This window comes from Erpetoichthys calabaricus, chromosome 6 (assembly GCF_900747795.2).
Source record: "Erpetoichthys calabaricus chromosome 6, fErpCal1.3, whole genome shotgun sequence".
NCBI lineage: Eukaryota > Metazoa > Chordata > Cladistia > Polypteriformes > Polypteridae > Erpetoichthys > Erpetoichthys calabaricus.
Window position 1 is genome coordinate 70,409,735 of NC_041399.2, and position 25,293 is coordinate 70,435,027.

General features: G+C 36.1%; 1 protein-coding gene across 2 annotated transcripts in view; it reads right to left on the minus strand.

Annotated features, from left to right (window-relative positions):
• Positions 1–3,202: 3,202 nt before the first annotated feature.
• The window catches only part of ankrd29 (ankyrin repeat domain 29), a 48,850-nt gene continuing 26,759 nt past the window's right edge, over positions 3,203–25,293 (minus strand). The window contains exons 4-11 of one of the 2 annotated variants that reach the window (XR_007935253.1): positions 25,194–25,292; positions 22,026–22,124; positions 14,285–14,383; positions 13,417–13,515; positions 8,039–8,134; positions 6,134–6,232; positions 5,099–5,337; positions 3,203–4,082 (exon numbers count right to left, since the gene is read on the minus strand). Coding sequence is in view for 1 of the 2 variants with exons in the window: in XM_028804459.2 (XP_028660292.1) it covers positions 5,254–5,337; positions 6,134–6,232; positions 8,039–8,134; positions 13,417–13,515; positions 14,285–14,383; positions 22,026–22,124; positions 25,194–25,292 (675 nt within the window). In the remaining variant the exon portion in view is untranslated. Of the gene's footprint in view, positions 5,338–6,133; positions 6,233–8,038; positions 8,135–13,416; positions 13,516–14,284; positions 14,384–22,025; positions 22,125–25,193; position 25,293 lie in introns of both variants that reach the window. The other variant, XM_028804459.2, reaches the window with a different exon arrangement.

A 25,293-nucleotide genomic window follows, 5' to 3' on the forward strand; every position in this document is an offset into this window, starting at 1 on the left:
GCCAGATGTATTGTAAGCCTAACCCAATCTTTTCGACAGTACAACTGTTTAATGTTGGTGAGCTAATAACTTTAGAAGATTAGTTAAAGTCAAGGATATTATAGATTTGTCTTTTTATGTTAGTTTTTATTTCTGATCTTACTTGAAAATTCACTGTAGTTTTAGTTTCCCTTCATCCTGTATTTTTAGTGTTAGTTTACTTTTTATTTGACATTTCTATTTTATTTTTATATACTGTATATTAGTTTCAGTTTTAGTTTTAGTAATTATGGTATGATTAAAAAGCTACTATGGAGTTTAATTTTGTGTTACAATCAGAAAGAACTGTACACTTTATAGGTTTGGATATAATATGAGTTTAAAACTTTACTACCTACATGGTTTACTATCTGGTTTTGTTTTTGTCTGTTAAAAACAAGAGTAATCAAAACCAGATACTGAATAGGAAAAATTTTATACAATTTCATAATTTTTAAAATATTTTCTATGTCATTTGTGCTAAACAAATTTGTGTGGACTGTTGGCACATTTCATCTTTTCCTTTTCTTGCTCAGAATGGGCCAAATTGTGATGAAATTTAGGTAAAGTTTAAGGTTTGAGGGTTTTTTTTCTCTAAATGTCTACAGCACACAACATATTGTGCTCCAAGACAATGTGCTTATAATTAATGCCTTCAATATTGCATTCAAAAATCTCACATACTGGGGTTTGTTATTTTCTACCCGCCATACTGATCTCTGATCCCATCTCAGGCACATACAATTTATACCCAGAATTTTCCACCTGCAGGCCTGATAGCAAAAATCAGAAAATAGATTCTACTGTGTTCTGACAGGTGTGATTGGGCTTAGGAAGAACAGGGCTCTTAGGCTTCAATCAGTGTGCAAATGCCACCTATCTTTATTGAGCGAAACAAAGAAAAACAAGCATGTAGTGTCAAGGTTAGGGGTGGTGAGACTTGAACAGCACATGTACAAGAACAGTAAACCCTTAGTGAGCACAGTAAGAGCAGGTAATAGGAATGTGGACAGCCACAAAATGACAGAAACAGCATTGAGAGTAGGAGCAATATATATATTTTCTAAACTCGCTTATCCAGTGCAGGATTGCAGGAAATCTGGAGTCTATCCCAGCAGCTTTGGATGCAAGGCAGGAAAAATCCCTGGGTGTTAGTCAATTGTGACAATACTAGATATATATACAATATGTATGACATGGCTGATTTTAAGAACAAAAAGAGTATAAAATTTCAACTGTCTATTTTGAGAGAGAGAGAGAAATTGAAAAGAAGTAGACAAATATTTTAAAACATAATTCTGCCCCCGGATTATTTTCACAATATCAGATATTTTGAGCAATGAATGTAAAACTAAAAAAAAGATACAATTAATAAATACAGAATAAATACAAAAACACGTTAGTAGGTTTAGTTTTTCACCAGCTGGCAGACTCTCTTCACCTACCTACCTTTAGTTCAGTAGAGACATTGCCAACCTACGAATTTTACAAGGTTTGTTAAACTACCTTTTTAAAGCAAAAGTGATTGGTCAGCAACAATACACTGTTATTGTATGTTGATCTAGTCAGTCTCTTGTTTTATTTTCAAAAAGGATTTCTCCTGTGCAAAGTGGCAGGTGAATTTTTGTCAGCAAAACGCAGACACGAGAGAAATAAACTGAAATGTTACACACTCTTTCTGTCCATACTGTAAATATTTTGTTGACCAGCACAATCCGACTTCAGGCATTTGAATTACATCTTGATATGCAGGAAGCACCAAGAAATGTGGCAGATCATCATAACGGACATCATACTCATGCAGCCTGGAATTTGGCTTAGTGTGCTGCTGTATATAATACTGTATGTTGGACTCGGACAGAACTACAGCTAATATGCTGTCATTTATGAACAGACTAAAATTCTGTAAGGGATTATCTGTATCTAATACTTCTCTCTTGAGCCCCAGAGATTCAGTGAATGAATGGCAACTTTTAGTTGCCAAGCACATTCAAAGCAAAACCATCACCTTGGTACACTTCACTAACACTTGAACCAGAAGCTATCATGATGTCACTATCAACTCCTGGAGAACTGTCACTGTTATCACATAGTAAATTATGTTCTTCGTCACATGCTTTTCACGCCCGTATTCAGCTTGCTCTGTCAATGCAAATTCTGAGTCAACATCTGTCCTCTGTCACCAGCCACTTATCACTGGATGAATAGATGCAAGAGGCTCGTGGTGGGTGATTTTCAGTTTTAGAGTTAGAAGTTACTAGGGTTAAAGACTAGCAGCAGGAATATTTATTCTAAAAACAAAAATGAAATTCTTTTTAATATATTTTGATTAATTTCAGGACCCCTGCAGCCCAGGTTAGCCCTTGTGTAAGCCCGGTTATTACAAAAACTAAAAATATTTTTAGTAAATTATTATTTTATTTCAGTTGGTCATTTCAGCTACTTTAATAGTTTTATGTAGTTTTAGTTTTTCATTTCAGTTTTGTTAATTATTTTATTTTATTTTATGAAATAGTTTCAGTTTTAATTTTAGTTTTCGTTAACTATAATAACCTTGGTTAGAGTAAACTGAAAAGCCAGATTTTCAGGGTGACTACTAGGAGTTAAAAAGTTTTATTGTACGTATGTCTAGTGTGCAGCTATTAAAAGTTTATAAACTTTGGAACATTTACTAATTAATGTCAGAGAAGGGCTAATGGCAGCTGAAAATATTTAGATGAATAAAATGGATACAGGCCTGCTTAGAAACATGCCCTTGTTAGCCATTTTCTGGTACTGAGCTATGAACATATGACTGAGGTAGGTGATCTCATTTTCATTCACATGTTAGATCAATGATAGTTAAAAGTGCTACCACACTGTTTTCATTGTCAGGTATTTCTTGGTAATTCCAATATATTTCTGCTATAAACAATATACTCCATAGATCATTGACAGACACTCTGTAGTACTGGTGAATATAGCCCTATACATCATTAACTAAGTTAAAATTATAGTTAAAAAAGGTTAAGCAAGTAATATTTAGCAGCTTTGTCTTTATATTTTAGATAGCATCACATCAATTGATGAGATCGTTTTGGTGTCTGTGACAGGAACTGGAACTAGAATTCAGAGATGACTTATTAGAAATGACTTTAGTTTCACTGCTGAAATAATTAAAGAACATATATACTTGGCTGTAAATATATGCATACATATATACAGTTCACATACACACAATAATGTGTTAAAAATGATGTGTTGAACATTATTGAAGGTTTTGTTACCCAGCTGCTAAAACTTTGCTCCCAGTAATCGGACTAGTGTCGACCTTTGATCTCATTTAAGGATTTGTCTTGTCACTACATCTGATGCTGTTTGTGTAGTAAACATTTTGCAAAGACACAATCCATTGTGCAGCCAGCATTCTTGTTACCTGCTGAAAGTAGATGGACTGTCATTATAAAATTACACTTACACTTGGGACATTAATAAAGTGATTTAAAGTTATAATTCAGCAATAAGAATATGTTAAGAATAAGTTAATCTCTTTCTTTTGGAGTGCTAGGATATAAATGACACTAAGTTGTTTCAGTGAATGGATGGACTAATGAATACACAAAATATATTAATTTTGCATAGCAATGCTAACTGCTTAGTACTTAAGTCCTTCCTGTGACAAGTTTAATGAACCTTGAGTAATTTACATTTTCTGTGATAGATCAAACATTACAAACAAACAAACAAACAGACAAGCCCCACTCAGGGCAATTCACCACTTCTGTATGGAATGTCATCTCTGAATGTACTACTTATTGGACTTTGTATCAAATGGGCCACAACACTCGAAGACCATGATGAATGCCAGTGTTGTCTGGAAAAAAAAAGAGAGCACATCTCCTATGGGTACAGAAGCATCAAAACTGGACCATTAAAAGGTGGAAAAAAGTTGCTTGGTTGGACAAATCCAGGTTCGTTTTGCATCATGCTGATGGAAGGTTCTCAGTTTGTTGATGTCAACAGTACAAGCCGGTGGTGGCAGTGTGATGGAGTGGAGAATGTTTTCATGGCACACAGAAGGGCTCCTGAAACCCAATTAAGAATGTATTAATGGCAGAGTGCATCTTAACATTGTTCCTGACCAAGTTAATTCCTTCATGTCTACAGTTTATCCACTTTCAAATGAAACTTCCAGAATGATAATGTACCCTGACACAAGGCACGTATCAGTGAATGGTTCGAGGAACTGACTGCAAGTTTTCATGGCATCAGTGACTGGCAGAATCCCCAGATCTCAGCTTATTGAGCATGTTTGGGATGAAGAGGAAAGGGTTGTTTGCAGCAAGATTGTGCAGCTGTTCATTTTGCAGCAACTGTGCAATGAAATCATTTTTGCATTGTATGACATTCCTGAATAACAACTTCAGTATTCTGTAGAATCCATGGCAAGACAAATTAATGAAAATCTAAATGCCAAAAGGAGGCATAATACGCTACTAGATAGATGTACCTAATAAACTGAAAAGTATGTGTGTGTATACTGTATATATACAGGATAGATAGATAGATAGATAGATAGATAGATAGATAGATAGATAGATAGATAGATAGATAGATAGATAGATAGATAGATAGATTGCAATGGCTGAAATCAAGACAAATAATATCAGATAATATCCCATAATAGATGAGCTATATGCCTTATTATATTTCACATATATCTACTGGATGCACCATGTTCTTTTTTCAATGTTAAAATGTTCAAAAATACCTAAGATAGAAGCAAGCATAAACTGAAAAGATTTACTTGCGTAGCCAAGCGAAAACTGAAAATCTTTTAAAGAAAAGATTAATTTTGAACGGTGATATTTTCCATCCAAATATACAAGTGAAACAATACATCTCCAGAAATGTGTATGTTCCATATAACCTGTATTTTCTTGAGGTGCAGCCCTGTATATAATTATTGGTCAGCTCATGTACATTTCTGTAGAAACTCCACTCTGTGTTTTAAAAATACAGCTGTGGTGGAGAAAGGCATTAATCAAGAAAGAAGATTTATGTACAGAAAGCCGACTTTCTGGACTTTTATTGCTTTTACCTGTTTTTGTATTTTATGGCCATTTTTGTAAATGCCACCCTTTTGTAAAATAATGCAGGCACCAAAATCTTCTTTTTCAAGTTTTTAGTAGGGTCTCCTTTGGAAAAGACATGCATTCTCTGTCTTTTTATTAGCTGTTGAGCTCACTGGTCTTTTCAGTTGTTTTTACGTGCTCCTTTTGTCCGTAAAACTCTGAGGATCCGCTCATTTTTTGTAAGATCCGCTGCAGTTTCATTATCCTGAAAGAAGTATATTTCATATTTAGTAAACACTAAAGAATGAATCAAAGGTGAAATATAAAATAATATACAGTATATATCGATAAGCAAATCCACTACTTTAGGGTAATTTTTATACTGGATTTGATCATTTTCTGTTATGTTAAGGATCATATAATAATATAGGGACATACACAGGGGGTAAAAATGGCTAGGATGCTAATCCATTACAGAGCATACACATACACAGACACATTCAAACATAATAAACCAGGCCAATTCAGTGTGACCAATTGACCTGACATGTACTGAAATAAATGAAGTCAAATAGGGGTCAGTCCCCTTAGTTAATTGAACTTATAAGGCATGCCCCTATCCCTATAAGTTGAAACCTGCATCAGTTTTCTGTAACAACCTCATCTTAGTCAGGTTAGCGAGGAAACTATAATATTTAAAATTACAATGCTGCATGGATATGCTCCCCTGCAACCCAGAGTTGGTTTAAGTTAATCTGAATAAGAAAATGAGATTTGTAATCTTTCTTGAGCAATCACTCACTGAAGAAATTTTTATTTGGAAGAATTAATTGTACAAGTAAACAGGAAATACAATCATTCATATAGTCACAGTAAGATTTGCTCTTATGGATGTGGACTGCATGGGACACCTTATATTACATTTCAGTGAAATCCTCTATTTTGCTTTTAGACAAAACCTAAATCACACTATCAAATTAACTTTTTTAAAAATCTACAACAAGGTTAGCAAACAATTGTGCTTTGCCTTGTAGCCTTGTAGCATAATATCTGTGCAGTACCTTATTCCTCAGTGTGACATCGGCTCCAGCTTCTAGTAATAGGACCACTGATCTTACATTTCCTCCCAGAACGGCAGCATGGAGGGCTGTTGAGCCATTCTATACAATGGATATAAAAATACTCATTTTAAACTTTGAATCTCTGAGATGTGAAAATGTGATTAAGAAACTAAAGAGAATGAGTGAAGGTCTCCAAAATTCCACCGTTTAGTAAAGCAAAAACACAATTTTTTGCCAGTTCATTTCATTACTTTATTCAGTGCACCATTCTTTTGAGCTGAAAGGAAATAGACATATGTATTCTTTTTTACTTCAGCACATATATCAAGTGTTTTTTTATAAAACAAGGGTGCAGAATGATTAATATCTCATTCTCATGTGATTTTTGAGTACCTGATAATGTTGAACAACTATGAATAACACATAAATCACATTAAGAAACTTTCTTACTTTCACCTCCGTAACATATCCCGTGTTCGCTCCTTCCTCTCCTTCTCTAATGCTGAGAAACTTGTCCATGCTTTTATCACATCCCGCATCGATTATTGTAATTCCCTACTGGCAGGTGCCCCTTCTAATCTTATATCACAGCTAAAGCTTATTCAAAACTCAGCTGCAAGAGTCCTTACTCGAACCAGCAGCAGCGAGCACATCACACCCATCCTGCTCCGTCTTCACTGGCTCCCTGTGTCCTACAGAATCGAATATAAAATCCTACTAATAACCTACAAAGCTTTAAATAACCTCGCACCAAACTACATCAGTGACCTCCTCCATCACTATGTGCCTGCCCGCCCACTAAGGTCCTCTGATTCTGGCAATCTTGTTGTGCCCCTCACTAATCTACACTCCATGGGTGACAGGGCCTTCAGCTGTATAGCGCCCAGACTCTGGAATGACCTACCAAGATTAATCAGGTCAGCTGACTCCATGAATTCTTTTAAAAAACAACTCAAAACTCATCTGTTCAGGAAGGCTTTTAGCTCTACTTGACTTTATTACCTTTCTCTCAGTTTACTTCTCTGTCAAGATGCCAATGTAACCTGTATGTGTGTGCTAGACCATCAATTATGTTGTCTGTTTTTTTTCAGAATTTACTGTCTTAATCTTCTTTATTTATTTATCTGGTTTGTACAATGCTATATACTGTATATTCTGCCGTTCTCTATTATATTCTGTAAGTGCCTTGAGCATGGGAAAGGCGCTATATAAATAAAATGTATTATTATTATTATTATTATTAATACTAAGTATTGTAAGAGTCAAACAGTTTGTGAAAAGAGTGTGAAGGTGTATGTGTCCCAGCATGTAGAATAAGCAGTTATTTCAGCAGACTCTTTAATGTGTTTTTAGACTAATTTTTTAAGTTTTCAAAATCTATTATTTTTTTGTTTTTTGTTACATATTGGGCTCACATTGTCTAGTCACTGGTGATAGCACCATTGTGACATAGCTGAAGATATCATCATGCTCACTTACTGCACTGAACACGAGGCCTGTGTACACATTTATGTAGTATACAGCATATGCAAGCTAATGTATGGCATTTAATTCTCTTTCTTATAAAAAGAACATGAAAATAGATTATAACTGTCAACATTTCTGATCAATATTAGAAGACTCTCATGATCTGGCTTTTGCTTTTTTTTTTGCAGTTACTACTTGGTCTCTAATAACATTTTAATCACCTTTATGGGAGTTTATGGAGGAACTCAGACCTGCGAGGCCCAGTACTACCCACTGTGCTACCATGCCACATTGTGCACTACCCCTGCACAAGTTTATCCCTTTCAGTCACTAGCTTCATCTATTTATATCTTTTTGTGTTAATCAGCACACAATAACTGTGGTTGGTTTTCCTTTATGTATTTTTGCCTGCAGCTTTAATTTTTAGAAGGTCATTACCTTTAAAAGGCCAAGTGATGGAGAGAATTTGAGAAGTTCTTCTATGACATCATTGTGTCCTTTGTATGCAGCCTTGAACAAGGGCGTTGATCCATCCTTTGAAAGACACAAAATGAAATGTGAGACTTGGTGGGGTTCACACGTCAATATAAACACAAGTTAGGCTTTACAGTACATGATATTCACTATGAACATTAAATATGAGCAAATGTTACATGTATGCCATTCACAGTTCACAGTATTTATACAAAAAAATAGCAATATGCCTTTCAAATACAATATTTTTCATGTCAATCAAAAAATTTTCAGTCGATCAAATAAATACAATGCAAGCAGATGTTCCAGGTACTTTACTGTGTCATATACAAATGTGAAAGGTTCACATTGAGATTATTTGTAGTCATATAGTGGTGCAGATGATGCTGTGATTGTGGACACATTCCAGAGATCTTTGCACTTTTGTAGTGCGTCAGTTTTTACCCATTTAACATCTGAAGTTTTGATAATCCACTGCTCATTATACATTTTCTATTTTGCTCACATGTAGACCTTTACTGAGCTATTTCTAGATACTCATTTTCTTCTGTTTAAATCACTTAACTGTGTCCTTTGTAAATTAAAATACAGTATTTGACATAATAGGGTAGGAGAATGAATGCTTAATTAAATTAACAAATCGGTAACATTGTGGTATAGTAGTTCCATAACTGTCCAATTTAGTATTGTCACGCATGTGCACCTGCAGACCACCTTCCTGGCTCTGATGAGGTAAACAATACCACTCCCAAAAGAGAGGAGGTGCTGGTGCCAATGGTATCTTCTCTTTCCAGCACAGTTCCAACAACAACACCAACAAGGATGCCTAACCATGCCCACATCACCTAGTGCTGGCCCCAGCCCTTCCACTTTGGATGCCATTAAAATGGGCATCCAGGTGTTTATTTTGATCTGAACCCTCAATGAAGACAGAGCTCCTGCTGATGATGGATCTTTCTGTTAAAGGTTTTGGTGAGGCCGAATCGAGCCCCTTTCTCTTATGTCAATCTGAACATGGAGTCAACATTGTGCTGGTCCTTGTTGACTCCAATGTGTCTTAAAGTTATTTCAAAGGTGGTGGAGGGTCTCTGCTGCAAGTGGCTCATTTCATCTCATCCCACAGATGCTTGACTGGATTAAGAACATGGGACCTGGGTGTCAGATCATAATGCAGTATAAACTTCTTGTGTATTAGAAACTGGATTAATCATTTTGATTTTTAGATGGTGCTGTCCTATTCTGCTGGTGAAAGGCTTTTTCAAAGATGTAAAAACAAATGTAAACAACCAATTGGCATTTGCAGATTATGTTACCATTTGAGATGTTTTTTTGTTGCTTGCCTATGACATCAGTGTGCAACACAGTGTCTTCACAGTGCTAGCATTACCTTGCATAAACATACACTTGTAAAAATGAAACTGATGCCCTCAGAAAGGCTTTTCTTCAGAAACTTGGATATGTACTGTACATGTGAGGTTCTCAAAGAAAATGTACTTGAACTTAACAATCTTCTTCTTCTTCTTTTGGCTGCTCCTGTTAGGGGTTGCCACAGTGGATCATCTTCTTCCATATCATCCTGTCTTCTGCATCTTGCTCTGTTACACCCACCACCTGCATGTCCTCTCTCACCACATCCATAAACCTTCTCTTAGGCCTTCCTCTTTTCCTCTTGCCTGGCAGCTCTATCGTTAACATCCTTTTCCCAATATACCCAGCATCTCTCCTCTGCACATGTCCAAAATCAACACAAAGTTGCCTCTTTGACTTTGTCTCCTAACCGTCCAACTTGAGCTGACCCTCTAATGTACTCATTTCTATTCCTGTCCATCCTCATCACACCCAGTGCAAATCTTAGCATCTTTAACTCTGCTACCTCCAGCTCTGTCTCCTGCTTTCTGGTCAGTGCCACCGTCTCCAACCCATATAACATAGCTAGTCTCACTACTGTCCTGTAGACCTTCCCTTTCACTCTTGCTGATACCCATCTGTCACATCTCACTCCTTACACTTTTCTCCATCGATTCCACCCTGCCTGCACTCTCTTATTCACCTCTCTTCCACAATCCCTGTTACTCTGAATTGTTGATCCCAAGTATTTAAACTCAACCACCTTCGCCAACTCTACTCCCTGCACCCTCACTATCCTCTGACCTCCCTCTCATTTACACACATGTATTCTGTCTTGTTCTTACTGACCTTCATTCCTCTCCTCTCTAGAGCAAACCTCCAACTCTTCAGGGTCTCCTCAACCTGCTCCCTACTCTCGCTACAGATCACATTGTCATCAGCAAACATCATAGTCCACAGGGACTCGTGTCTAATCTCATCTGTCAACCTGTCCATCACCATTGCAATTAAGAAAGGGCTCAGAGCCTATACCTGATGTCATCCCACCTCCATGTTGAATGCATCCGTCACTTCCCTCGTACATATCCTGTACAACTCTTATATACTTTTCTGCCACTCCTGACTTCCTCATATAATACCACAACTCCTCTCGAGGCACCCTGTCATATGCTTTCTCCAGGTCCACAAAAGCACAAAGTAACTCCTTCTAGGCTTCTCTATACTTCTCCATCAACACCCTCAGAGCAAACATTGCATTTGTGGTGCTTTTTCCTGGCAGGAAACCATACTGCTGCTCACTAATCTTATCCTCTCTTCTTAACCTAGCTTCCACTACTCTTTCTCATAACTTCATGCTGTGGCTCATCAATTTTATCCCCTTGTAGTTACTACAGCTCTGCACATCCCCCTTATTCTTAAAAATTGGTGCCAGTACACTTCTTCTCCACTCCTCAGGCATCCTCTCACTGTCCAAGATTCCATTAAACAATCTGGTTAAAAACTCCACTGCCATTTCTCCTAAACACCTCCATGCTTCCACAGGTATATCATCTGGACCAACGGCTTTTCCATTCATAATCCTTTTCATAGCTGACCTTACTTCCTCTTTGCTAATCCATTGAACTTCCTGATTTACTATCTCCACATCATCCAACCTTCTCTCTCTCTCATTCTCTTCATTCATCAGCCTCTCAAAGTATAGTTTCCATCTGCTCAACACACTCTCCTCACTTGTGAGTACGTTTCCATCTTTATCCTTTATCACCCTAACCTGTTGCATATCTTTCCCAGCTTGGTCCCTCTGTCTAGCCAATCGGTACAGGTCCTCTTCTCCCTCCTTAGTGTCCAACCTCTCATACAACTCATCATATACCTTTTCTTTAGCCTTTGGCACCTCTCTTCACCTTGTGCCTTATCTCCTTGTACTCTTGTCTACTTTCTGCATCTCTCTGACTATCTCACTTCTTCTTCGCCATCTTCTTCCTCTGTATACTCTCCTGTACTTCCCCATTCCACCACCAGGTTTCCTTTTCCTCCTTCCTTGTCCAGATGTCACGCCAACTACCCTTCTTACTGTCACTCTTACTACATCTGCTGTAGTTGCCCAGCTGTCTGGTAATTCTTCACTACCACCCAGTGCCTGTGTTACCTCCTCTCTAAACTCACCCTTGCAGTCTTCTCTTTTTCAATTTCCACCATTTGATCCTTTGCTCTGCCCTCCCTCTCCTCCTCTTCTTCTTGATCTCCAGTGTCATCCTACAGACCACCATCCTATGCTGCTTAACTATATTTTCCCCTGCCACCACTTTACAGTCTTTAATCTCCTTCAGATTGACTCTTCTTCATAGGATATAATCTACCTGTGTGCATCTTCCTCCACTCTTGTACATCACCCTATGTTCCTCCCTCTTCTTAAAATACGTACTCACCACAGCCATGCCCATCCTTTTTGGAAAATCCACTATCCTCTGACTTTCTACATTCCTCTCCTTGACACCATACCTACCCACCACCTCCTCAACTTTTCTGTTCCCTTCACCAACATGTCCATTGAAATCTGCTCCAATCACCACTTTCTGTCCCTTTGGTACACTGTCCATCACCTAATCCAACTCACTCCAGAAATCTTCTTTCTCATCCATCGAACACCCAACTTGAACTTAAGAACTTATTGCTACCAAAATTTGCACAAATCTCTTCAATTTTTGAATTTGCTGTATTATAAGTCTACTACTTTTATACGTGAGGTTTTGTTTTACCCAGTTTATTTTTTAATGTGTAAGATGTGATCACAACTAAAGACTGTTTAGGAATGTATCTGGCTAAAAGAAATAGAGTTTTAACCATTGCCTCTTAATCCCTAATTATCATCAGCAGACAGACTCTCAAAAGTGCAAACTGGGGAGGCCTCTGTGTAAAGTTGAATTGACAGTTGCATGTCTATTGCCCAAACACTGGAGCTTTGAGCACATTTTTGTGCAATAAACAGTTTCATAACTGCATAACTGCTCATATGAAGGGACAAGTACAATCCACTATGATGGTCAGATACACTGTGGCATTCAAATATTGCTCTACTTGTATGAAGGGACTCAACATGGGCCACCAAAACATGACACCACCTCATTCATGCAGCATTGCTCAAATCCAACAAGATTAATCCACACGCTCATAGATTTTTTACTGTATCCTTGTACTCCTTTTAGCATGATTCAGCAGTAACTTGAATTATTCAGACTGAATGAAGTGTTGCAGTTTCTCCATTGTCCACTGTTATACTGTTACAAGACACAACGGATTTCTCATTCCAATATAGAACTTTAAGTATCAAAGTTGTACATTACTCTTAGTTGACAGACTGATCTGATATGTGGGTAGAATGTAATATCTAACAGAAATATGTGTCTGTACACATCATATTAACACAATCCTGCTACCAGTGGCAATGTGACTATAGATTGCCTGTTACTCTACACAAGTAATGTCAGTTTCTGTTAAACCCTTATCATCAATACTCTAGACTTGCATAAAAGCTCCAGCAGAAAGTTTGAAATGCACGCATCCCAGTGGGTCAGGTGTCCAGTACCATGCAGCATTCAAAGCCAGTTAAGTCTTTCCGTACCTCTTATCCTTCTGAATTTCATAGAGTCAAAATCTTTTTGTGCCTGCCTATCTGCTTCTTAGTATAAGAGTGGTGAATTATGTTGGAAGAACAGATAATCCCAAATAAATGTCTACTTAGTGTATAACACAATGGTATTTGTAGCCTAGCTATTCTATCCTTAATGAAAAAAGTCAAAAAAAGAAGCAGCTTGTAAGACTTAATACTAATTGTATGGTCATGGTATTTAATGTAGTTACTTAATTATGAAATGTCTAGTTTGGGTGACATGTTGTCTATATGCAATATTTTATACTTGAGTATTTTATGTCTTCTGGCATGCCGAATACAGCACTAAAAAAGGTTAAAAAAAGAGGTGCAATTCAAACCTCACTTTTCTGTCTGCATCTCGGTCAGCACCTCGAAGTAATAGTATCTTCACTACTTCACTGTGTCCCATCTGTGCTGCCATCCACAATGGAGCTGTCCCATCCTGCAAATGAAAAGTATCTCTTACATAAAGAAGAAGTAAATGGGCATGTGAAAACCCAAATGGCATGCTAAGATTTTACAAGCCTTTCGAATGATACCTGTGTAGATCTATTGGTATGAAAAGTGACACAAGAAGTAATATGCCCTTACATGATTTTGTGTTTAGCATGGCTTCTGAAAATTTTGTTAATTTGTATACTGTAGTTGTGCTTTTGGCTTTAATCCATGTCTGTCACATTATTGTACTGTCACACTCACATACACATTACTGTCACATTCACTCTCTACTCAAGTAATTACATTAATTTAATTATCCCAAGCTTAACCCAAAGAAAAGTAATTTTAAAAATATGCTGTCTTATCCAATTTTGCTTCTTCTTCACCTTACCTTATTCAATTAAAAAGCCTAATCCACACACTAATTTATTTTACTTAGAGCATAAGTAAATTTTAAGGAAGAATAGTAAATGAGAGCACAGAAGTAAAGAGCTAAGCTAATTTGCATTTTCTAACCATTAAAATGAAATTATGTATTTTAATACATTGTTGCTTATTATACTCTTTCTACTACTGCTGCTTTTACTGCTATCTAAGTTAAAATGAAATATGAACTGATTTACCTGATATTGTTATACAAGTTTATCAAGGCTGGCTACTATTAGGTTTAAAGGAGATATTATCAGTGCATGCAGGACACTATAGAGGGGTGGGAGAATAGGATGGTTCTATAGGAAATGTTCATATAAGAATAAGGAGTTTGTCATGCTTACCACCCGAGGCTGGTTTACTCTGGCACCACTTGCTAAAAGCTGACGTACTATAGTTATATGACCTTCCTGTGCGGCAAGAAAAAGAGGAGTAGCACCATCCTGGGAAAACAAAGTCAAGATTTTCATTTCATTTGACGTTCACACTTATTATATTAGTAATCTTCCCTTGGATGTAGAAAGTACATACATTTCAAGTTTTACCCTATCAATTAATTCACGTAAGTTCAATTTATTTTCATTATACCTTAAAGTGCAATGAGAAGTATTGGTTGCTAATCCTGGTGGTGCAAAAAAAAAAAACTTTAACATAACTGTATAAATTATTATGAAATGATACATCAGACAAAGGTCACTAAGCAGAGAAATAAGAATAAATATAAATACTGGAAATGGCAACAAATGTCAGTAAATATTCAACCATTTCAAATTAAAATGATAAATGATTAAATGTAAATATACAAAATATATCAGACAAAACAAGTAAAAATCAGGGAAAATAAATATGCTACAGAATTATTAGTAATATCAAATTTATAGTGCAAACTGGCTGGCTGAAGGACCAGGAAAGGTTAGGTGAAATGAAGTTAAGACGGCGCTTTAATGAAATATATTTGAAATTATAAATACATTTTTTCTTTTTCATTGTTCATCTACCATGCTTTCTCAAGCAAGAAGCTTGGTCTCAGTCCTCCCCGACTGCTAACATATCCTGCAGTGATATTTTAAAAGCAGAAAACATTCTTTCCAGTTCTTGAAATTCTCCAGAAAATAATAGTGAAGTAACACTACAGATATTTGCATCATTTTTAGTAATTCTAATAATGATGTAAAACATACATATGTCTTCTTTTTTCTCTTCATCTTTTCCAACTTCTGTGAGGGTTCGATGTGCTTGATCAATCTTCTCCATTCAGCTTTGTCCTGCACCTCCTTGCCAGTCAAGCTCTTTTCCTTCAGATTTTCTTTTACTTTGCCATTCACCTCTGCTTTAGTCTCCCTCACCTTCCGTTCCCCTGTACTTCCATTCCCATCACTTTTTTGCTCACATATTTATTGTTTTTCCTTATCACATTTCTGTTCCACTTCAACCTACTTTCCCATAATTTTCTTAGGGATCTCTCTCACTTTTATTGGGATTGTCTCATTTCATTTTCTGTCCTTTTTTCTAATTCCACACATTCATCTCAACATTCTCATTTCTGCCTCATGTAACTTCTTCTGCTGTGCTCCCTTAATTGTCTATGTCTCAGCTCCATACCTTATTGCTGGTCTTACCAATGTCTTAAAATCCTTACCTTTAACCATTGCCTTAATTCTTCAATCACACAAAATTCCTGATAACTTCCCCCAATTGTTCCATCCACACTGCACTCCAATGGTTACCTCTGCATTTTTTGGACTAAAACTGATCCTATATATTTAAATTTAACCAGTCTATTCAATACCTCATATATTATGTCCTTTTCCTATTTATCTTCAATCCTCAAACTGTCAAATCCCTTCTCCATTCTTCCAACTTCCTCTCCATTTCCTCATTTCTGGTGTAATACAATACAATGTAATCAGGCAAAATTTGAGTTCAGTTGAGTTGAGTTGAAAAAGCATGCACCAGGGGTTTGGTCTTTTATATTAAGCAAATAAATACATACTTATAATTACACAGGAGTACGTACTCATATGCACACTCCCAAAAGTTACATTTGAAGAGGATTATCTCTCAAAGAACTTTAAAATCTTATAAGTTAAATATCACCATAAAAGTAATATTAGCGACTACAATAGTAATTGTAGTACTCTATTGTTTTTAAAGGGAAAATAATATCAGTTCTTTGTTTTATATGTCCAGTTTCTTTTTCTTTGAGTAAGAATTTCATTGCACTCTGTACATGTAACAATAATAGTGCTATAAACCCGTAAACCTATAGTATAGCTAATAGGTGTTAATAAAAAATAAACACACAATAACATAAAGATGAGAAGATGCATATACATATATACTGTACTGTATTTCAACATAAGAAAGTCAATGATAAAGTACAAAATTAGCTGAATATTAAATAGATAAATAATAAAGTAAAATTAAACATCTATATATTATGAGAGGTCATCTGTTTGGCAAAAAGTTAAATGTTTGCATTAATTCTGGTAAACACAGTCCAGTATGAAATATGCAAGCCATTGGGGGCAGTTCACTCTTTCGGCCATGTGCCCCTGTGTCAGAAACATGTTAATAATTGTTTCCAGTGTTTTGTATTCATTATTAATTTTTATTTTTGATATGCATTTTTTTGTTAGTTTAGTGATGTACATCCTGTTGCCAATTGTATATTAGTTTTGCAGGGCTGTAACCATTTTGTAAATTTGTTTTCGTGGACACCACCATTTTACATATTAGGATTTCATGGATACAACTGTGTATTTAGTTTCTGCGACGCTGTGAGACTCCAGGGCATATGATGTATGTGAACCATAACATCTTTGCAGCCAAGATTGCCACATTAAAAGGCATCTGATCTTTAAGCAATTTAAAGAAAGATCTTTAGAGAGACTAATGATTGAGCAAACTTACAATTTAGGAAAATATTATGCTTTTGACTTTTGTTTTGATTTACTGTTGATTTTTGCTTTGTTCATGAAGCAAATTTAAGGCCACCCCTACCACTGGAATTAATAGTCTCAGGGAGTTTAAAGCTGATTGTAACAACAACAACATTTATTTATATAGCACATTTTCATACAAACAATGTAGCTCAAAGTGCTTTACATGATGAAGAAAGAGAAAAAAGACGTAGTCGGAAGCTCAACTGGTTGGAAGTAGAGAGTCCAAAATAAGGAAAAGACAAAGAAGAGAGAGAGAGACAGAGAGATGGGAGGTAAAGGGAGTGCTTTTTGGTAATGAACTGTTGGGTAATTGGATGAGCCAAACCACTGGATAGAGATGAGTTTAGGAGTCTGGAATAATTAGGCCAAATGTGTTGTGTCCTTCAGGATTTTCCATATATGATGGACCATGTTTATTGAATTGAGTGTCAAAGACTCTCCTTCATTTCCTAAAGGGAAGGCACACATGGCTAAGGGCAACCATGGTCAGACAAAAGATCAATGATTACATTAAAGGAAGTCTGCTAAACTCGCAGTCTAATGCAAAATGAGAATCATGATCAGAATGTTCTTAACAAAAAAAGTGCTCAAAACCACATTTCCTTTGTATTTCTATAAAGTTTGGAAGCTATTTAATTTGTGCAGCCATTATATAGAATGGACACTATAATGTCACAGGTCATATGGTATGTGCATCACGTGTCTAGCAACCATGTAAAATTACAACAACAAAGACACAAAAATGTTTTGATCACAATTAAGAGCAGATTCAATTAAATTCAATTTAGCTTATTTTTGTGTTTTAACAAGTTTTCAAGTAAATGTATTAATAACTAATGTGCCAGGGTATGTAAGACCAGGAGATGAAAAAACAACATGAATGGAAAAAACCTTAGTCAAGGAACAGGCAAAAATGTAATATTTAAATTTAAATACTGGGAGGCTGTTAGAGACACATACAGTATATTAGAAATGAAAACATTTGCTTTCTTTTTAATTTCTTCCTTTTTAGTCGTTCTGGTGTGTGTTCAGACTATGTGTCGTGATCTGGGAGTACCAAGCACTAAATAGTTCCAAAACACACAGTCCCAAACACTTCCAATTATGCCCACTAGAGAGGGATATCATCCTCAAACCCTGGCTAGTAATTAGGGCAAGCATGAAATCTTTATGAAATAAAAGATGTATTCCTCACAAAAAAGTATTCCAATCACAATTAAGTTCTTGGAGCACAAAGGCAAAATGGAATTGCCTGTGACAATAAGCCAATCCAAGGTGAAAGCAAGGGCAAAACACAGAACAGGTCACAAAAATCTAGAAAAATTACAAGGCATAAAGAATTTACAAAAGCACAAGAACTCGCCACACATTCACAATGAACTGCTATGAACTGTAGAAGACCCTCCAGATTTATAGGGCAGAGGACAAGTTTCTGGTGGTGATTTACAGATGGCTCCTCTACTTGGGGGCGCACCCACAATACACATGGAATATAACAAAGGCAGCTTGTATGCATAGACAGAACTAATAATAAAGAAAGATGCATATCAACATAAATAAAAAAATAAAAAATGAACAAAAGACACATAAAACATGAAGTTGATCCTCAGCTGGGAAAGACCCTGGCTGAGACATGGCATTGTGATCTATCTATCTATCTATCTATCTATCTATCTATCTATCTATCTATCTATCTATCTATCTATCTATCTATCTATCTATCTATCTATCTATCTATCTATCTATCTATCTATCTATCTATCTATCTATCTATCTAAAGAGGGGAAAAATAATAATATTCAGTCTAAAAGTACTAACATTAAAGTCTTCTCAGAAGTAACTTTTAGCTTTTCCTAAACTAAAAATGAATGCACAAAATGATGGAAGTATCCAAAGCTAAGATACTTGATGATGAACACTGCCATCTTAAATGGGTGGGACAAGATAACATAATACATCATATGATCTCCATGTTATGTGGCTGGCAATGGGCATATCAATTCTAAATAACATGGGAGCCACTATGCAAAAATAATCACAAAATGGCAGTGACCATGTAATGTTGTTGAAAAATTGTGCTTTTATAGTATGCCAAATATGAATCATAATATTTAATTTGTGTGTTTTATTTTAGTGTTTTTGTTTTAGAATTGTTTAGATAATGGCTCTTAAATTGTTTGACCAAGACTAGGTCTTAGAGTTCATAAATTGACATTCTATAATGAAAATGTTCGGTAACTGAAATAGCAAGAAGGTACAAATGACCTTGTCAGATCATTAATATTCGTGAGGTAGTTTTCTTGGAGTGTCAAATTTTGGAAGTAGATAAAAGTCTGGGGGTATATACAAAGTAAACATAGGCAAGAATTCTGGGAAAAGAAGTATAAATTGTTAAAGAGTGTCATTGTTTATTAGAATGTATATGTTTAAGCTTAGATAAGTGACTAGTGTGCATATGCTTACAGTATAAGAATATGTGAAATGGAGGCTTGGGACTTTAAGATTAATATGTTTTGTCTCTAGCCAAAAAGTATGTTAATCAGCAATCAACCAGACCATGGGAATTTATCTGTTGTCCCAAATTTTTCACTGATGCAATATTTTACATTTTTTTATGAAAAGTGGTAGTTAGCAAGACACTGTATATTCAAAGGATTTTAAAATAGACTAGGAGGAGGAGAGAGAAAAAATTGCCAAGGAGAAGTCAGGTCTGTCAGACTTTGTCACCTACAGACTGCCCCTTAACTCCCAAGCATCATACTTGGTTTAAGAAAACAAGGACTGCAACAAGTAATGTTACAGCCACCTGATACAGAGTTTGCTGTGTGAGCCTGCTTTGAATTGTTCAGGTTGTATATTTTCATATCTAACATTTACACCTAGTTTCTTCTTCAAATAAACATAAGTAATTTGAGTATTGCTTTGCTGAAATTGTCCTGTTGATTTCTGACATTTGGCAATGACCGATGATTGCTAATGAAACAAACAGTGTCCATTTAGAGTACCTACTGTCAGGGATAGTGATTAGACCTTGGCTGCTGCTAGATTGTGTAGTCCTTTCAAGGGTAGCCATCGGGATACAAAAGTAAGGGTTCCTGGTTTCTGCTGGGGTATTCTGAAGAGCAGCCCTTTCAGGATTGACACATTAGTGAATCCTGTCTGGGACACCTCATGAGCAGAATGGCTTGTAGCCCTGGTAAGGTAATGTATTGAAGCTAAGGAAGCTAGCCTTGGCCAGTGTTAAGATATTCTTGCATGACATTTGAGCTTATTTGTGCTGAGCGAATGTTGAATAGGTAAGTTTTGCAGGATGAATGTACAAGTTAAGGCTAACAGTTTAGGCATTCAAAGTATTAACATGCTTTTCTGGGACGCTTTTACACCACAAAACAGACAACAAAACATGAAACAGTGTTGCTAGAATAATGGTCAAAAATGATAAACGATAAAAACTAATCAAAAATTAAACATACAGAAATACACAAAATGGCTGCACTCATGAAAAAATAATCTTACAAAGTGGATATGAAATGAAAACACCAAAATACTGATAAAAATAATAAATAAAACAATTTATAAAAAATTATAAAATTTCTCTGTAATTATTTACTTGGTTTCTCCAGGGTATTCTCCAGATGTTAATCGATAAGTGTTTTTAGAAACATTCAGCTACTTACTCATAATACTGTATTTCTTCATGTAAGTGTACAAGATGAGACTGAAGGTATGCAGTGTCCATGTGGTAATGCTAACTGTGAGAATCAGACAAGGGCCATCTGTTGGACTAGGGTCAGCTGAGACTGGGTTTGTATATGTTACTACGTCTCCTGGCTCATTGAGGCCTGTGCCATTTCCCATGGAGTCTGTCTATGCTGACATGTCGGTTGCTCAAGTGTCTGTATGAAGTTTTCTTCTGGAACTCCAGTATTCTTTGTATAGCTTTACATTATACATATTAGGTTAACCAACCATTGCAATTGGTCCAATGTCAGTATGTGAGTGAATGGGCCCTGTAATTGTCTGGTATCCATACAGTGTTGGCCTATTGATTAAGTGGGGTAAGAAATATAGCATTACAATATTTTATATAGAAATACTCTAAAAAAAATTGTGGAAAATGATAAAACCATGAATTCACACCTAAAGAACAGCATTGATTTATATAATATAAAAAGCTAAAAACAAAAACTTTCCCTTGATAAGATTTCTTTTTCCTATAAAGCTAAAGATTTTATTGTCAAATTTCTCATAAACCTATCCCTTGCAATCTGGGAAGACATTGCTATTGAAATATTATTTCTTGTCCATTCTTTATATCTATTTCCTCCCACTGTCCAAAGACATGCAAGTTTGGTGAATTGTCAATGCTAAATTGGACCTAGTGTGTGCTGTGTGTTTGTGTGTGTTTGCCCTGGAATGAAACATCACCCTATCCAGGGTTTGTTCCTGCCTTACACCCTATGTTACACACTATGCTAGCTGGGATTGGTTGGGATCAATTCCCAAATAATTTGCCTTCTATGAGGAGGTTTTGATTTATTCTGATTATGTGAGTGTCTTCCCACAATTTAAAGTATCTTTTTAGGCTAAATGGAAACCCTTTATTGTACAGGTTTTGCATGAGTGAGTATGAGTATTTCTTGTGATGGACAAAGTCAGTGCCTAAGTTGTGCTGGGACTAAAAACTGTTTACCAGAAAAAGTACAGAAATGAATGCAAGAAAGAATAGCTTAATGATAAGATATGAAAGAGAAAGTTAAAGTCAGCGAAAAAAAAAATCAAATAGCCACAAGAAAATTAACATTTGACAACAGTAAATAAAACATGTTTAATTGATCCCTGGCTAGCCTATGTAATACACACAAAATTTGTGTAAAGACAGTTAAAAAAAAGGAACATTAGACTTTAAAAAGTACAAAACAACAAAAAGTTAATAGATGTTTGACAAGTGTCACTCCTGTTTTGAGTGACTTCTGAGAAAACTGAAAAAAGAAAAATTTATTTTATTGAAATTCTAAGGATTCTCCAGTAGAGGGCAGCACAAATCCAACCAGAACTAAGGGGACTAAATTGTCTGGTCAGTAATCTCACACTACAAGCAGTATGTACAAAACATGAGGTGTGCAGCTGAGACACTTACATGTAGTTCGTCATGAACATTAGCACCATTTTTCAGCAATGTCTCCACCACAGTAGAGTGACCGTATTGACAAGCAGCTGATAATGCAGTTCCACCTTCCTGTAAATGGTAACAAAAAGCACAAATATCTGATATGCATTGATTGTTATATTGTAAAAATATATTTTACATTGGCTTAGGTAGATTATCTATCTATCTATCTATCTATCTATCTATCTATCTATCTATCTATCTATCTATCTATCTATCTATCTATCTTTGAGTACTGAGAAAAGCGCTATATAAATGTAATGAATTATTATTATCTATCTATCTATCTATCTATCTATCTATCTATCTATCTATCTATCTATCTATCTATCTATCTATCTATCTATCATATTTGTCACTTCTTATCCATCAACCAATCATTTGGCTTATTTGAGCAGGCAAAGGAAGAGGAGGCAGACTTGCTCTTGCTCTGGCTAAACCCAGGTCACTTAATAGAATACCTCCAAAAAACTTCAAATAAACCTTGTAAGGCTTTTGCTACATTTTTTAAACACAAAATTAATGATATTAGAAATAATATAGTACATTCCCCTAAAGCTAATCCTTTTAAATCCCAGTATTTCATTGTATGCAAATTAAATTATTTCACCAGGATTTACTTGATCTATATAGAATAATTTCTCAAATGAACCCCTCCACCTGCGTCCTTGACCTAAAACCAACAAGTTTTTTCAAAGAAGTATCTGATGTACTAATTGATAGTGTGCTTGATAAAGTAAATTCATCATTGGATATGGGGGTCATCCCAGACAATCTTAAGACAGGTACTGTATTGTTAAACCTCTGCTCAATTAAAATACTTTCAACTCTTCTGTTTTTGACAGTTTTAGACCTATTTCTAACATGCCTTTCTTAAGTAAAATTCTAGAAAAGACAGTCATTACACAGCTAACTGATCACGTGAATAAACATACTATTCTTGACAAGTTTCAGTCAGGTTTTAGAACAAATTATAGTACAGAAACTGCAATGGTTAAAGTAGTAAATGACTTGCGGGTTAATGCGGACAGAGGCCGTTTACCTGTTCTCAACCTTTTTGACCTGAGTGCAGCATTTCATACCATTGATCATAATATTGTTAGAAATCACCTTAGTCAGTTGGTGGGCCTCTCTGGCAATGTCTTAAATTGGTTTGAGTCTAACTTAACATGTAGAACATTTTTGTTAGTTGTGGTAATTTTACTTCAAAGACACGTGATATTCTATATGGTGTTCCAAGGATCTATCCTGAGTCCACTGCTCTTTTCAAGCTACATACTTCCATTAGGTCAGCTTATCTCAAGGCATAATATGAGCTGGGCGGCATGGTGCGCAGTGGTAGTGCTGCTGCCTCGCAGTTAGGAGACCCAGGTTCACTTCCCAGGTCCTCCCTGCATGGAGTTTGCATGTTCTCCCCGTGTCTGCGTGGGTTTCGCTCCGGTTTCCTCTCACAGTCCAAAGACATGGTGGATTGGTGATTCTAAATTGGCCCTGGTGTGTGTGTGTGTGTGTGTGTGTCCTGCGGTGGGTTGGCACCCTGCCCAGGATTGGTTCCTGCCTTGTGCCCTGTGTTGGCTGGGATTGGCTCCAGCAGACCCTGTGTTCGGATTCAGCAGGTTGGAAAATGGATGGATAATGTGAGCTACCACAACTATGCTGATGACACACAACTGTATTTATCAATAGTGCCTGATGACCCCGAGTCTCGAGTTTCTGAGTGGATGAGTAGTAATATTCTCAAACTAAATAAGGAAAAAACAGAAATCTTAGTTTTTAGCAAAAATGGATATAGTGAGGGTTTTATAAATAAACTTGATCCATTAGGCTTAAAAGTCAGGACAGAGTTAAAGAATTTAGGGGTAATTATAGACTCTGACCTAAATTTTAAATCACATTTTAATCAGATTACCATGACAGCATTTATTCACTTAAGGAATACAGCAAGAGCTAGATCCCTTATAACTTGTAGATGCTGAAAATCCAAGTAGATCCAGTTTTGATGTTGTTACATTGGTTACCTATGCCATTCAGAACTGACTTTAAAATACTGCTATTGGCTTACAAAGCCTTAAATAATCTCACTCCGTCCTATATTTTTGAATGCCTGTCTCCTTATACCTCAAATTGTAACCTTAAATCTTCAAATGGGGGTCTGCTTATAATTCTAAGAGCTAAACTAAAAAGTGGTGAGCCAGCCTTCATATGGCTAATAGGCACCTAAAATCTGGAAGAGTTTACTGCTAGAAAATTGCCACACTAATGCAGTGGAGCATTTTAAAAAACTGCTAAAAACCCATTATTTTAACATGGCTTTCTCACAGCTACATTTTAGTGAACCCTTAATAAACCATACTGTATATGAATTGAATTATCATTTTCATCATGGCTCCAAAATCCATACTAATCCTTACTTTTCTCTATTGTTCTTTTTTTCTGTGGTGGCGATCTGCACCACTTCCATCTGATAAAGGTACCTTGCAGTCCCTACATTTATGGATTGAAGGCAGTACCCCAGATGTCCACATGATTCTTTGATGTGAAGCCTGAAAGCCATGAGGACTGACTTAGATCATTTATGTTAGGTGGAATGCCCAGTGGGAGTTGGACAGGCTTGTGAGCTTGGAACACCTGTAGACTTGGTTTTCTCCAGTCCTTCTGGAGGTTTTTTTTTTGTTTTTTCTGTCCTCCTGGCAATTGGACCTTACTATATTCTTTATTATTTAGTATTTCCTAATCTTAATTTTACTTTTTTATAAAATTTTCTTTATTCATCTCGTAAAGCACTTCGAGCTACACCATTTATATGAAAATGTGCTATATAAATAAATGTTGCTGTTGTTGTTATGAAAATTTAGTTTTTCAGGGCAGTGGATTTGCGATGCAGTGTTATTTTATAGGAACAATAATTACTTGAATTTGCCTCCTGCTTTTTATTATTTCGGGTAGCAACCCTGTAAGAAGTTGCTCCAACTGACCACCTAAATGCAACCTAAGACATTGTTGTTTGCCTGCATAATGAAAAGCGATAGTAACTTGAAACAAAGAAGGTTCAATTGACACTAACCAGACTAATCAGAGTTACCAGACTTTTACCTGCGGGAGTATTTTGAGGTCCACTTCACAAAGTCATTGACTCACCTTGGTTTGGAACTCAGTAGAAGCACCATACTCAAACAGCAGTTTCACAATGTCATTATTTCCTTGTTGTGCTGCAAAGAACAATGAGGTGGAACCAGTC